General features: G+C 45.6%; 1 protein-coding gene and 1 pseudogene across 1 annotated transcript; one reads left to right on the plus strand and one right to left on the minus strand.

Moving 5' to 3' along the window:
• The first annotated feature begins 625 nt into the window (after positions 1–625).
• Positions 626–5,038, plus strand: S100A11 (S100 calcium binding protein A11). The gene is made up of 3 exons (XM_012811759.2): positions 626–707; positions 3,581–3,733; positions 4,716–5,038. Exons 1-3 carry the CDS (start codon positions 705–707, stop codon positions 4,875–4,877), a joined length of 318 nt encoding a protein of 105 aa, XP_012667213.1. The 5' UTR covers positions 626–704; the 3' UTR covers positions 4,878–5,038.
• Positions 5,039–10,509: 5,471 nt separating this feature from the next.
• On the minus strand, positions 10,510–11,295 carry LOC100964201 (annotated as a pseudogene).
• Between the last annotated feature and the right edge of the window lie 2,050 nt (positions 11,296–13,345).

A 13,345-nucleotide genomic window follows, 5' to 3' on the forward strand; every position in this document is an offset into this window, starting at 1 on the left:
GAGAGAGAACCTGTTTTATGATCTATTTATAGATAAGGAAATGAAAGCTCAAAGAGGTGAGGGTCTTGTCAAAAGTATTGTAATGAAGTAACAAATCCAGGATGAGAACCCAGAGCTTCTGGTTCTGGATAAAACGCCTAACCAACTGTATATAAATGCATTACTAGTTTTAATTGCAGTAATTTGGTCTTTTGTCCTTCTTACTCAGTTTAGAGAAAAACTAGAGAAAAGTGTGGCAACAATATTCCTTGGCAATCCATTTGGCAATAACCACCACTGGTTATTAAATATCTTCAGTGTGGAGGAACAGCCCAGGTTCTAGAGAACTTCTCTACAATGAAGACGCACATTCTGTATCCATACTTTTGTTTTTTAAAGGCACTTGTTGGCCAACTTACCCTAAATACCCAAAATGCATAAACACTTGACGAGATCCATGGTTAGGAACAGACTTCCTAAAGACTTGTAATTCTGAAAAGGCAAAACTCTTCAAGATTTATGGGTCTCGGGGTGTGAGTTGCAAGGTAAAGCTGGGCTCTCAGCCCGGCCGGGGCGGGGGCGGGCAGGGCGGGACGTGGCCAGGCGGGGCCGGGAGGGGCCGGGCGGGGCATGGGCGGCCGCGGGACCAGCTCCCACCCGCTAGTCTGATCACAGCTCGCCGCGCCGCTCTCAGCCACAGCCTCGGTGCCTCGCTCAACTCCAGAATGGTAAGCCCCACTTTTTGTACCTATTAAATAAAACGAAAAGAGCAACAGCTTGCTTTCCTCCAGGCTCTATCTCGGATGTGTGTGCGGGTCTGGCAGGGCAGGAAATTCAAACCTCCGGGAGGGGGTCAGAAAAGAGAGGATGGAGGAAGCCCCAATTATAGCTGTTAACGACAGCCTAGAGGTGGCAGCCGAGGTTTTTTGCTTTCCCGGGGAAGATAAGGTCTAGGATCGGAGGAGAGGAAGTCTGCGAGGCGACCCGCAAGGGAACCACCTACGCGCCTCGCCGCCACTCGCAGGGCCGGAGGCGGCTCCCCAGCGGCCGCTTCCTTCTCTGCCTGGAATGCAACGAAGGCGACTTCCTGGGGCTGTGCTTCAGGTCCCCAGAAGGCCAGGGAAGCCTTGGCCAAAGCTAAAGACCGGGGAGTAGAATTCTGAGTCCAGAATTCTAGACCAGAAAAGGAACTTTCGTTGAGTCCCAGGGAAAAATCTAAGTTTCAGCAAGCGACCGGCAAGGGGCCAAGACCCACAGAGCCTGAAACCCCAGCCAGTGGCCGCGGGCGGAGCCGCCACCGAGAATGTGGGAGGAGCGGATCCGCCCGGGCCTCCTTCCTCCTCACTCTTCGTTGTGTCCCACCGCCTTTTCGTGCACTAGCTCCAGGACCAGTTTTTCTCCCCTCAGCTCCTTCTCCACGTGGAACTCCCTGTCTTTTCCACTAATCCACTTCCAAAATCTCCCTCTTTCTTTACCTCTCCTTAGTGGAGAGTGTCAGCCAACTCTGGCCCGTGGGTCAAATCGAGTTTTCTGTTCTACCCACAAGCTAAGAATGAACTTTACATGTGTAAATGGTTGAAAGAAAATCAAAAGAATTAACACTTTATGACATGGGAAAATTGTATGGAAACCAAGCTTCAGCGTCCATAAATAAAATGTTACTGGAACACCGCCACACCCATTCACGTCTGCACTGTTTGGGGTTGCAGTCCCGCTAGGGTGGGGCAGAGTGACGGAAGAGGAAGGTGTTGGTTAAGAAAGAGATTGCAATGCTGATTTTTTACTGTTACTTCTTTTTCATGTTCTTTTATTTTTTTCTTTCTTCGCATGCTGAGTCCATTTTTTAAGTTATTTCACAGTATCTGTTTATCGTTTTCTCCTTGCTATCAAGATCCCCACCAGATAAAACTCCGAGGGTGCAGTGAGGTGGAGAGACGGCTGGTTCTCCTCTCCTTCAGCCACGGCTCCAGCTGGGGCAAAGTCGTGTCATCTCCAGAGTCCCCTAGAGCTCAACAAATTGTGCAGTTCCATTTCAGTAATTTGATTGTGGAATTGTCTTTCTTTCTTTCACTTTGGAGAATGGGGCGGGGGGATGGTGCAAGGAGGTTTTAATTTTCTTCACGTGGCTTATAGTAACAGCAACAATTTACAAAAGAAAATAATCGTCTAAATTACATCAAGACTGATGTTAAGGAGAGAAAAAGTGTAAAGTAGAAAGGCACTTTGGCACTGGAAAATCAAAACGCTCTAAATTCTGCAAGGAAAAGAAGCAGGGCGAGCATCTGTATTTCTAGAAAAAGCTCACAAAGCCCGTGCTCCTTCACCAGCCTTCTTGTCATCTGGTAGTAGGACAGTGGGATCTTAGTCCTGATAAGAGCATATTGTGTAACAGGACAAACACTTCTGCTTCTAGACTGTGGTATTTTGTTTCTGTCCCCAAGTCCCTGAAACTAGCAATGATTTCCTTAAAAAAAAAAAAAAAAAAAGTTATCTTTAGAGAAAAAAAAAAAAACTCAATGTGATTATGGAGAAAGGATCCACCCGTGCACGGGTTAACGGGCTCCCGCAGACAGACAGTTGTAAAGGCTGAAAGAGGGACGGAGACCAACCGCAGCTGTGCCATTAAGGTCTCAGAGCAATCCTTACTTAGCACGTGTGAATTGCGGAGCCAGAAAGGTCTAGCTCTAGGCTCCAGGAAGTCCATCCTGAGAACAAATTAAGGCTAAATGTTAGGTTGCGGACGCCACCACCCAAGTTTAAGGCAGGGTTGGTACCAAGAGATGAAATCTCAGGGAAGGGCGTGGCCCCGGGTTTCCCGGCAAACCTGCACTTGCCGCCCTCGCCCAGCAGGGGGTGCCATGAGCGCCGCGCAGCGGAGCTCGGGCGGGGGCGGAAATGGCGGGACCTCCCTGAGAATCTGCGTCCCCGGCTTTGGAGAGCCCGGTTGTGAACATTCCTGGTTGGAAGTGGCTTCTAGAAAGTCCTGCTGGCTCTTCCCGTGGGAGGCGGCGCCCGAGACCAGACCCGGCCTGCTGCGCGTCCGTCTCCTCCCGCCGCGGTCTCCTCGCGGCTGCATTAATGCTTCCACACTCAAATATCAAACTTTGAACATGCGAAACGTTGGCAGGTCTCCCACCATGCACATTGACAGCTATGCTTTCGGTTTTCTTCAAGAAACTGTGAGTCTAGGAACCCAGTATTGCTCAGGCATTTCATTCTCACCAAAGCCCCTGTACAGTCTCGGAAAAGAAAATTATTCAATCTAGGACAGTGGTTCGCGCGCAGGTGGGTTCGTGGACTTGGTCACAGGTGTATTAATCTGCACTTCCTGACGTCACTCAGGCTGTGCGCTGCTTTGGGCCGTGCCCTTGGTGCTCCGAATCCACCCGCCACGTTTCATCCGCAACAAGTGGGCAAGGCCGGCTGGTTGCAGCTCACAGATGGACCTTCTGTGTTTGTCTTGGGCCCTGTAGCTCCCTGAAAAATGACCCAGTCTTTTAGGGAACTGCTGTGACCCAAAGTAAGGAGACAGGAGTCTCCAGTGCTGCTAGCATCTGGCCCCCTGCCCTCGTCTGAGCCCTGCGTTGTTTTCTCTCCAAAGGCAAAAGTCCCCAGCCCCACTGAGACCGAGCGGTGTATCGAGTCCCTGATCGCTGTGTTCCAGAAGTATGCTGGAAAGGATGGCTACAGCTACACCCTGTCCAAGACTGAGTTCCTGAACTTCATGAACACAGAGCTGGCTGCCTTCACAAAGGTCCTGGTCCCAGACTTCTCCCCACCCCATCCCACACTGCCCACAGCATGAAACAAGACCCTGGCAGAATGGGCAAGGACCAGAGCTGGCATCTGCTCCTCGTACCCTGGCCTCCTCACACTCCTTCCAAGATGAGTGGTCCACAGAGCAGGCCAGGCCAGGCCCCTGAGCCTCAGAGGACTCCCAGTGGCTTCTAAAGGGCCTATGCTTCTGCTTTTCTTTCAATTAAGAAGTGTTTTAAAGATTAAGGAGGTCAAACTGCATGACATGGGGAATGGTGATTGTTCTTCCGTTTAGGGAGAGAGGTATATGAAATGGTATATGACTCTATAGAACTGTTTTCTCATTTTATTCCTCCACCCCAGAGGCTCTAAGGCTACCCTGTCCAATAGAACGTTCTGCAGTGATGGAAATAATGTATATCTGGATTATCCGATATGGTAGTCAGCACTCACATGTGGCTAGTGTAACTGAACAACTTCCCAAATTAACTAAACTTAAGTGTAAATAGTGGCTGAGGTGAGAGAATCACTTGAAGTCCTCTTAGGCTGGACCAGCCTGAGCAAGAGTGAGACCACTGTCTCAATTTTTAAAAATGAATTAATTAAAAATAAATGTATAACCAGTGGTGATGAAAGTGTATATCTGCTGGGAGTCCCACGAGTGGAAGATGAGGCAGTTAGGGCTTGCACACTCTCTCTACCTGAAATCATTCCAGTTTTGTGTAACCCACAAATTGGAGTTGTGTGCAGCATTTGTAAGAAGCGTTCCATTGATTCTACAAAACTGAGTAGCTGTCATAGAAAGAACCCTGGACTAGGAGCAGGAAAACCTTGGCTTAAGCCCCAGGTCTACTTAGTCTGGTCACTTTCCCTTTTAGAGTCTGTTTCTCTGTCTGTTATATAGGAGTATTACTAATCCCTATCCTGTGCCTTACACTCCTGTGACAATAATTAAAGTGGTGGTATTATTATCTTTGCAGAATCAGAAGGATCCTGGCGTGCTTGACCGCATGATGAAGAAACTGGACCTCAACTCTGATGGGCAGTTAGATTTCCAAGAATTCCTTAATCTTATCGGAGGCATGGCTGTAGCTTGTCATGAGTCCTTTCTCAAGGCTGCCCATCCTCACAAGCGGATGTGAGGACCCCACCTGGCCTCCAAACCCACCCCATTTCCTTCCAGCTCCCATCATCAACCCCTTCTCAGAGCCCACACATCCCCTGAGCCCAGCACACCTACCACCCCATGCAGGCCTCACTTGCAGGTAGCAATAAAACAGTATCATTTTTTTAAAAACAGGAACTGGAGAGTAAGTGAATTTGTGTGAGGGTAGAATGTGGGAGGAATGTAAATCAGATTGATGGAAGCTATTACCAGGAGCTACATAGCAAATGGTAAAAATGCATCTCAGGTATGCATAGAATCCTGACTAATGATACAACCAGAATCTTCTCTAAATTACTTAGAACGGTGGAGAGGTCTCACTTTCTATTCACTTGTTAAATATCTGTCCACCTCCACCTCGGGCCCCATAGACACAACCAGAAAGACAGACAAGGTCTTGCCTTCACTGAGTGTAATTTCTAGTCCAGGGACAAAACCTGAATAAGTATACAAAGGACTATCAGAATGTTATAAATCCAAGGAGGAAAAAATTACAATTAAGTACATATTAAGTGGGGTTGGGGGAGGCACTAATCAGAGGAGATGACATTTGTGCCAATGGAGGTGAGGAATTCAGGAGAAGGAAAAGAAAGGGCAAAGGTGAGAAGGAACTGGGATGTCTGGGGAATAGAAAGGAGGCTACTGCTGCCAAGATCTTTTTTTTTTTTTTTTGAGACAGAGCCTTAAGCTATTCCCCTGGGTAGAGTGCTGTGGCATCACAGCTCACAGCAACCTCCAACTCCCGGGCTCAAGCGAGTCTCCTGCCTCTGCCTCCCAAGTAGCTGAGACCATAGGCACCTGCCACACGCCTGGCTATTTTTTGGTTGCAGCCATCATTGTTTGTTTGGCAGCCCAGGCTGGATTCGAACCTACCACCCTAGGTGTATGTAGCTGGCGCCTTAGCCACTTGAGCCACAGGCGCTGAGCCACCAAGGTCTTTATATTTAGCTGTTAACTCTAGTTTTCATTTTCTAAACCCTCTGAAAAAGCAGCAAAGAGTCCAGAGAGAATAAGAAGGCTGACCCAGGGTTAAATATGGCAGATTAGAGGAGAGAGGAGAGGCAGCTGTCAGCAGTGCACACTTATCCCCAAGAAGCACAGGGGGAAAGTGATGTTTCTGGAAAATCGGATTCCTCGGCTCAGCGCCTGTGGCTCAAGTGGCTAAGGTGCCAGCCACATACACCTAAGGTGGCGGGTTTGAATCCCCAGCCCAGGCCCGCCAAACAACAATGATGGCTGCAACCAAAAAATGGCCGGGTGTTGTGGCGGGCACCTGTGGTCCCAGCTACTTGGGAGGCTGAGGCAGGAGACTCTCTTGAGCCCAGGAGTTGGAGGTTGCTGTGAGCTGTGATGCCATACCACTCTACCCAGGGGGATAGCTTGAGGCTCTGTCTCAAAAAAAAAAAAAAAAAAAAGAAAGAAAATCTGATTCCTCATCCATCTATGTAAGTTTTAATTAATTAGTATAAATCTCTCTGGATTACAGTTTAGTCCTTCATAAACTGAGTAGAATAGCTTAGACAATTTCTGAGGTCATTTTTTGGCTCTGAAGTTCCAAACTGAAGACCAGTGCCTCAGACTAGCAGCAAGTCTAGATTTTTTTTTTTTTTTTTGAGACAGTCTCAAGCTGTCACCCTGGGTAGAGTGACATGGCATCATACCTCACAGCAACCTCCAACTCTTGGGCTTAAGCAATTCTCTTACCTCAGCCTCCCAAGTAGTTGGGACTGTATACAGGCACCCACCACAATGCCCAGCTATATTTGTTCTTGCCATTGTTTTAGCTGGCCCAGTCGGGTTCGAACGCATCAGCCTTGGCATACGTGGCTGGTGCCCTACCCACTGAGCTGAGGCACTACCAAGTCTAGATTTTTTGAGTTGAACTGTAGCTGCCTCTTCCAAGAGTTCCTTACCGTGCACTCACCATTCTACCAAAACCTCTATGCTACTGGTCACCAGTCCAGCAAGCTTCCATTCATCCTTCCTAACCTTTAGGGAAGTAGAAGCTTTGGATGTAGACATACATTGTTATGCCCAGGAGTTCCGCCAAAGACCACACAGCCAGACAAGTCAAATTAAAAGAGGAATCCTTTTATTGAAGAGCTGGCTGGGGACTGCCTCAGTGTCCCAACATGGGGTTTCTGAGAGCAGCCCCGAGTTGACTGAGACTCTGACTTTTATAAGAAAATATTTCCAGGGGGTAAGCAAGCATAGAAATGGCAGTTCGGGCAAATCATGAGGATAAAGTAGCTTAGTCAATTTATAATGCTATGATCACGAGAGCACTTAATTCTTTTTACAAAATAAATACAATATACAATGTCCTAAGGTAGTGTAGGGAGGGGGACTCACAGATGGGGATCATAAACAGCATATCACAAAAAGCGATAATCACCAAGGATATAATCAGAGTGCAGTCAGTAACCTACATCACTAACAATCTGAATTAAATACATTCACAGTTACACAATGGGAAGGCAAACAAGAGGAACCAGTTTCAAAGGTAATGGAATATAACAGATGTAGGATAATTTAATCTCCCACCTTACATGCACTCTTTTAATAAAAACTAGGAATTTGGGCAAAAGCAGTTTTGTGAAGTATTGTAAGCCTTGTCAGAAGCTTAAGCTGCCTTGGATAAGAAGGCAAACCAGAACCTGCAGAACAGGAAAACTTTCTGCATGGAACTCTGATTGCACTGTTGTTCACCCAAGCAGGTGGTGCTAATAGCCCTCTGTGCAGGGAACAATTCCAAGGTTATGTGTGTGATAAATCATTTTTCACCACGTCTCACAGCAGGTGACTTCCAAGGCTGCAAGAAAAACAGAATTGTTAAGCTTACTTCCTATAACTAAATTAAGGGCTTGTAAGAATAAATCACCCGCTTGCTCCATCTATTGAACTTTACAGAAATAAAAGTTTAGAATGCATAGTTGCTTCAGATATAATGTAGTTGTTTTTAAGTAGCTATGTTAGTTTTTTAGATTTGGTGTTTTCATTTAAGGTTGGAATCAGAGGCTCAGCGCCTGTGGCTCAAGCGGCTAGGGCGCCAGCCACATACACCTAAGGTGGCGGGTTCGAATCCCCAGCCCGGGCCCGCCAAACAACAATGATGGCTGCAACCAAAAAATGGCCAGGCGCTGTGGTGGGCGCCTGTGGTCCCAGCTGCTTGAGAGGCTGAGGCAGGAGACTCTCTTGAGCCCAGGAGTTGGAGGTTGCTGTGAGCGTGATGCCACGGCACTCTACCCAGGGGGATAGCTTGAGACTCTGTCTCAAGAAAAAAAAAAAAGGTTGGAATCAGAATTGAGAATGTTAATTATAGATTATTGATTAATGTGATGTACGTGACTTATTGATTATAAAAAGCTTTTGGAAATAAAGACGATTGCTACTTGCCATCCCATGAGCAATAGTCTGTTTCAAGCTTTCATACTATTTTAGGCGCAGACTTACACCTGGGGCCAGGCTCTCTCTGTTCTCTTACAGAACTTTCCACCAACAAACAGAAAAGGTGTAAACAGTAAAGTGGAGTCTTTTAACATTTCCATATCATATACAGATGGCACAAAGACCACCTTAACATAATACAAAGGTTGTTGTCACAAAGGTAGTTAGTGACTTTCTACATAATACTGATAATTCTAACAGTTCTAACCAGAAATACCATGCAATGGCTCTTTTTCCCCTCTTCCCCCTCACTATTCTCTACTCTCCCTCTCTCTCTTCTTTTCTCCACTCTCTCCTCATCTCTCTCTCCTCTTCTCTCTCCCCTCTTCTCTCTCCTCTCTTCTCTTCTCTTTTTCTCTCCTCCTTGGTGCTGCTCTGCAGCCTCGCTTCCCCACCAATAAAGACCTTTTGTACAAAAAAAAAAAAAAAAAAAAACATGGAATGGGTGGGGAGGCAAGTGGACCCCCCCCTTTTTTTAATGCAATAAAATGTAGCAAAACAACAGAATAGAATCAGGCCTGTTCTGCCTTTCCACTGATTCTCAGGAAAAGGAATTATATCAAAATGGAGTTAGGCTTGCTTCTCTAGAAGGAGCTGCCTAAGGCAGCAACTTGAGGATGTGGAAGTGCTAAGAGTCTTTCACTTTGTTTTACTTTTTTGGTTAGAGACCAGAGAATGCTTTTAGGAAGATGAAACACTTGAAGCCAGGTGATGTAGCTCTGCCCTGTAATCCTGGCACTCTAGGAAGCTGAGGAGGGTTAATAGCCTGAGCTCAGGAGTTCATAGACTCCTGAGCAAGAACAAGACCCTGCTCTACTAAAAATACAACAACCAAAAAAAAAAAAAAAAACCCTAGCCCGGCATTGTTGCATATCCCTGTAATCCCAACTACTCAGGAGGCTGAAGCAAGAAGATTATTCGAATCCAGAGTTTGAGGTTGCTGTGAGTTATGATGCCACAACACTCTACTCAGGGCAAGAGACTCCATCTAAAAAAAAAAAAAAATAGGATACACTTGACAAAATTTAAAGTGTTTGAAATGACTGCTATTTTGGTTGTTAGGGGATCAGCCAGAATTTCTTTCAAGAATTACAACTGTGCATTAGCTATTCATTACTGTATAACAAATCACCACAAGCTTAATGACATAAAACAACACAATTTCACTATTTCCCAGTTTCTGTAGTCTAGATCCTGGATGTGGCTTACCTGGGCTCCCTGCTTCAGGGTCTCTCAGAAAGCTACAGCCAATACGTCATCCAGGGCTACGGTCTCATTTGAGGTTCAACTGGGCAAGAACTGCCCCCAAGCTCACATAGCAGGATTCAGTTCCTCAAGGGCTGTTAGACAGTGGGCTTCAGCTTCTGGCTGACTGCTAATTGCAGGCATCCTCAGTTCCTTGCCAAATCAGGCTGACCATGCTTGTTTGATTAAAGCCTGCAAGCTAAGAAGTAACAGAGAATCTGCTACCAAAATGAAAGCCAAGTCCGATATAACCAAGTAGTGGAAGTGATACGTCATCACCTTTGCTGTATTCTATTGGTTAGAAGCAAGTCATAGGTTCTCCTCACACTCAGGGAGAAGGGATTGCACAAGAATGTGAATACAAGGAGGGGGAATTATGGGGGACCATCTTAGTGTTTACACACACAAGCTGTATAGTAAGAATTTAGCTCTGAGAATGAGAAAACTGGCATCATAGGAACTGGAAGGAAGTTACAAGATATGTTCCCTGACCCCACATTCTCCCTTCCCTCTTCCCATCACTGGACAAACTTTTCAAAAGACTGGACTACTTATACTGCCTTTACTTCCTGATCTACCTTTTAACAACTCCCTCCTCGCAAAATTGATTTTTATTCAGGTGCTGTACAGACCATACTTAGGAAATTCTCTACTCATTTTCTCTGGATAACCTCTGAACCTGTGGCTTTGGTTTATGTGCTGATGACTCACAATTCTATATCTCTAGCTGAAATCTCTCTCTAGAATTCCCAGCTCATCTGTTTAACCTAACTTCTCCACTTGCCTGTCCCACAGCTAGGGATTCTTCTTGTTTCGAGTGATAAGAAATTCAATTTAAATTGTCTTAAGCAAAAGCAGGAACTTATTTTTTTATCACAAATAGGATTTTTTCTTTGCCATTATTAAAAGCCTGAATTTTAGACAGATTCTTGGACTGGTGGTTCATATCCATCAGTTCGTTCAACTTTGGCACATGTCTCAGCCCCAGTAACTTTTCCAGAACTACGACCTTTACCATGAAGCTCCATGAGTTTTCCCAATTCAAACTTGGGTTTCTTCAGCATTTTTACTTTTCTAACGAAGACATCATGGAGAGGATAAATAGATTGACAAGCCTTTTCTGTGCTTTTTCCAGTGCTGTCTGGAATTAACTTATTGACAACGTCTTTCAAGTCATACGTCTGCACCTCTCTGGGTCATGATTTCCATCATTTTCTTCCTGATTTGGTGAACCTGTTGGTGCCGGGCATGGGAGGTCTTCCGTATCTGATTGTTGCATTTCTTAGTAAAACCAACACAGCACAGATGAAGCAAATAAGCATCAGTACTCTTAACATGAGCATAAGCTTCAATCACCACTTTTTAACCAGAGAACACAGTTTGTCGCAGGTAAGATCTGTGCCGTGGAAGTTAGTCAGGAAGTTTTTGCCCTGAACATCTTCAGTAATCAGCTTGAATTTTCTAAATTCAACATCATTCTGCAGATCAGCAAGACTCCCTTCAAACACCCGACCTTTGAGGCCATCGGATACAATTTTGGTTCCTTGAATCCTGGTGACTAGTGTTTTTCCAATATTTCTTACATTGAACATAGCAGGTGCCTTCACATCATACCAATCTTCCTTAGTAAATGGATCAACCACTTTCTTCTTGGCTCCCTTTTTGCCTCCTTTCATAAGGCATTTGTTCTTGCTGAGCGCCATGGTTGTGCTCAGAAAGCCAAAAGGCCAAAAGCAGGAATTTATTGACTCATGCAGCTGGACGATCAGGGGATAGCCTCAGCCTTACACTCCTCCCAGAGCTTGTATCTTTTCCTGAATTCCTTGGCTTTGTTTCTTCAGCATTGGCTCCAGTCTCAGGGCCTTTCCCTGTGGACTTGAAGGCCATTGGCATTTCTAAGGCTACAAACTCTCAGATTAGAATCCATCAGGAAGGAGGAAAAAAACAATTGCCTTTATCCCAGAATTTTCGGCAAAGGTACTGAGAGTCCCTGTATTTGGACCAACTCAGATCAGATGACCACCTCTAGACCCAGCACTGTGCATTGATTAATCTGGATACAGGCTGTGTCCTTGACTACTAGACCTGGGAAAGTGAACTCCTACCCAACAAAGACAACCAAGAGTCAGAGAGTGGAGCAGGAGTTATTTCAGAAGGAAGGGGAAATGGATGCTGCAAAAACAAGGAACAAATCTCCAATATGACATGTTTTAAACTGGACACTACAGTTTTGGATCACCCAAAACCTGACCCTCTTGCTTCATTCCCGATTTCAGTGAATCTCGTCACCCAATTACCCAAATCTGAGACTCAGCCATCACTTCTCTTTCTCACCACTACATCCAGTTATCATTTCTTGGGTCTTACCTCTTACATACTCATCCCTGCCATCCTCACTGCCTTATTTCACAGTGTTAACTGGCCCACTGACCATCTCTCCATTCTCTTTCTAAAAAAAGTTTGGCCAGTGGCCATAGAACCACAAACGTTGAAAGCTCACGTTTCCCCCAGTGGAACTGTACATGGGTCACTACAAAAGTTTTCATTTTTGTAGAGACAGAGTCTCACTCTGTCACCCTGGGTAGAGTGCTATGGCATCTTAGCTCACAGCAACCTCAAACTCTTAGACTCAGTGATCCTCCTGCCTCAGCCTCCCAGTAGCTGGGGCTACAAGTGCCCACGGCAGTGCCTGTTTAGTTTTTCTAATTTTAGTAGAAACTGGGTCTTGACTTGCTCAAGCTGGTCTTAAACTCCTGAACTTGAACTCAATCAATCCCCCACCCCTACCTTGGCCTCCCATCGTGAGCCATGGCTTACGAAAGTTTTGAGACAGACTGTGTTATGGTCCATCATTTCACTTCCAAAAAACAGTCCACACATCCTTTCTGATTCACCTGTGCCAAGTTTCAACTTGCTTGGTTTATTGGTGCCGTTGGGAGGGCTTCATTTGTCTCCGTCTGAACAGGTCTTAAGTTTTTTGACATGTTTAATCACTAAGAATATATTGCAACTGATCCCGAATTTGGTCATATCAGTTGTTTTTATAATATGTAATTTAGTTAAATTTTTCATAAACCAATAAAATACGGGTGCAGAAAGATAGTTTTTGTCTTTGTGAAAGTCAAATTTAATCCTTTTCAAGGCTTGATTAGAGAATTTCACTGATAACTGCACTTGGTGTAGGAATAGCTAAGGCAGCTATACACAAATGGGCAAAAACCCTCATGAAAAACTAGAAATATCAGCTTGGCACCCATAGCTCAGTGGGTAGGGCACTGGCTACATACATTGGGGCTGGTGGGTTTGAACCCAGCCCAGGCCTGCTAAACAGCAATGACAACTGCAAAAAGAAAAAAGATATATATATATGTATGTATATATATAGCCAGACATTATGGCAGGTGCCGGTAGTCCCACCTACTTGGGAGGCTGAGGCAAGAGAATCTCTAAAGCCCAAGATTTTGAGGTTGCTGTGAGCTGTGACACGAGAGCACTCTACCCAGGGCAACATAGTGAGACTCTGTCTCAAAAAAAAAAAAAGGGAGGGGAGGATGGTGCCTGTAGCTCAAGTGGCTAAGGTGCCAGCCACAAACACTGGAGTTAGTGAGTTCAAATCTGGCCCAGACCTGCCAAACAATGACAACTACAACAAAAAAATAGCCAGGTGTTATGGCGGGCGCCTGTAGTCCCAGCTACTGGGGAGGCTGAGGCAAGAGAATCTCTTAAGCCCAGGAGTTGGAGGTTGCTGTGAGC

The sequence above is a fragment of the Otolemur garnettii genome, unplaced genomic scaffold (genome assembly GCF_000181295.1).
Source record: "Otolemur garnettii isolate 467f Iridium unplaced genomic scaffold, OtoGar3 scaffold00174, whole genome shotgun sequence".
Taxonomy (NCBI): Eukaryota; Metazoa; Chordata; class Mammalia; order Primates; family Galagidae; genus Otolemur; species Otolemur garnettii.

Excerpts from the sequence above, each read along its gene's own strand:
- S100A11 (XM_012811759.2), top strand. Across the intron at positions 3,734-4,715 it reads AGCTGGCTGCCTTCACAAAG|AATCAGAAGGATCCTGGCGT; the intron begins GTCCTGGTCCCA and ends TTATCTTTGCAG.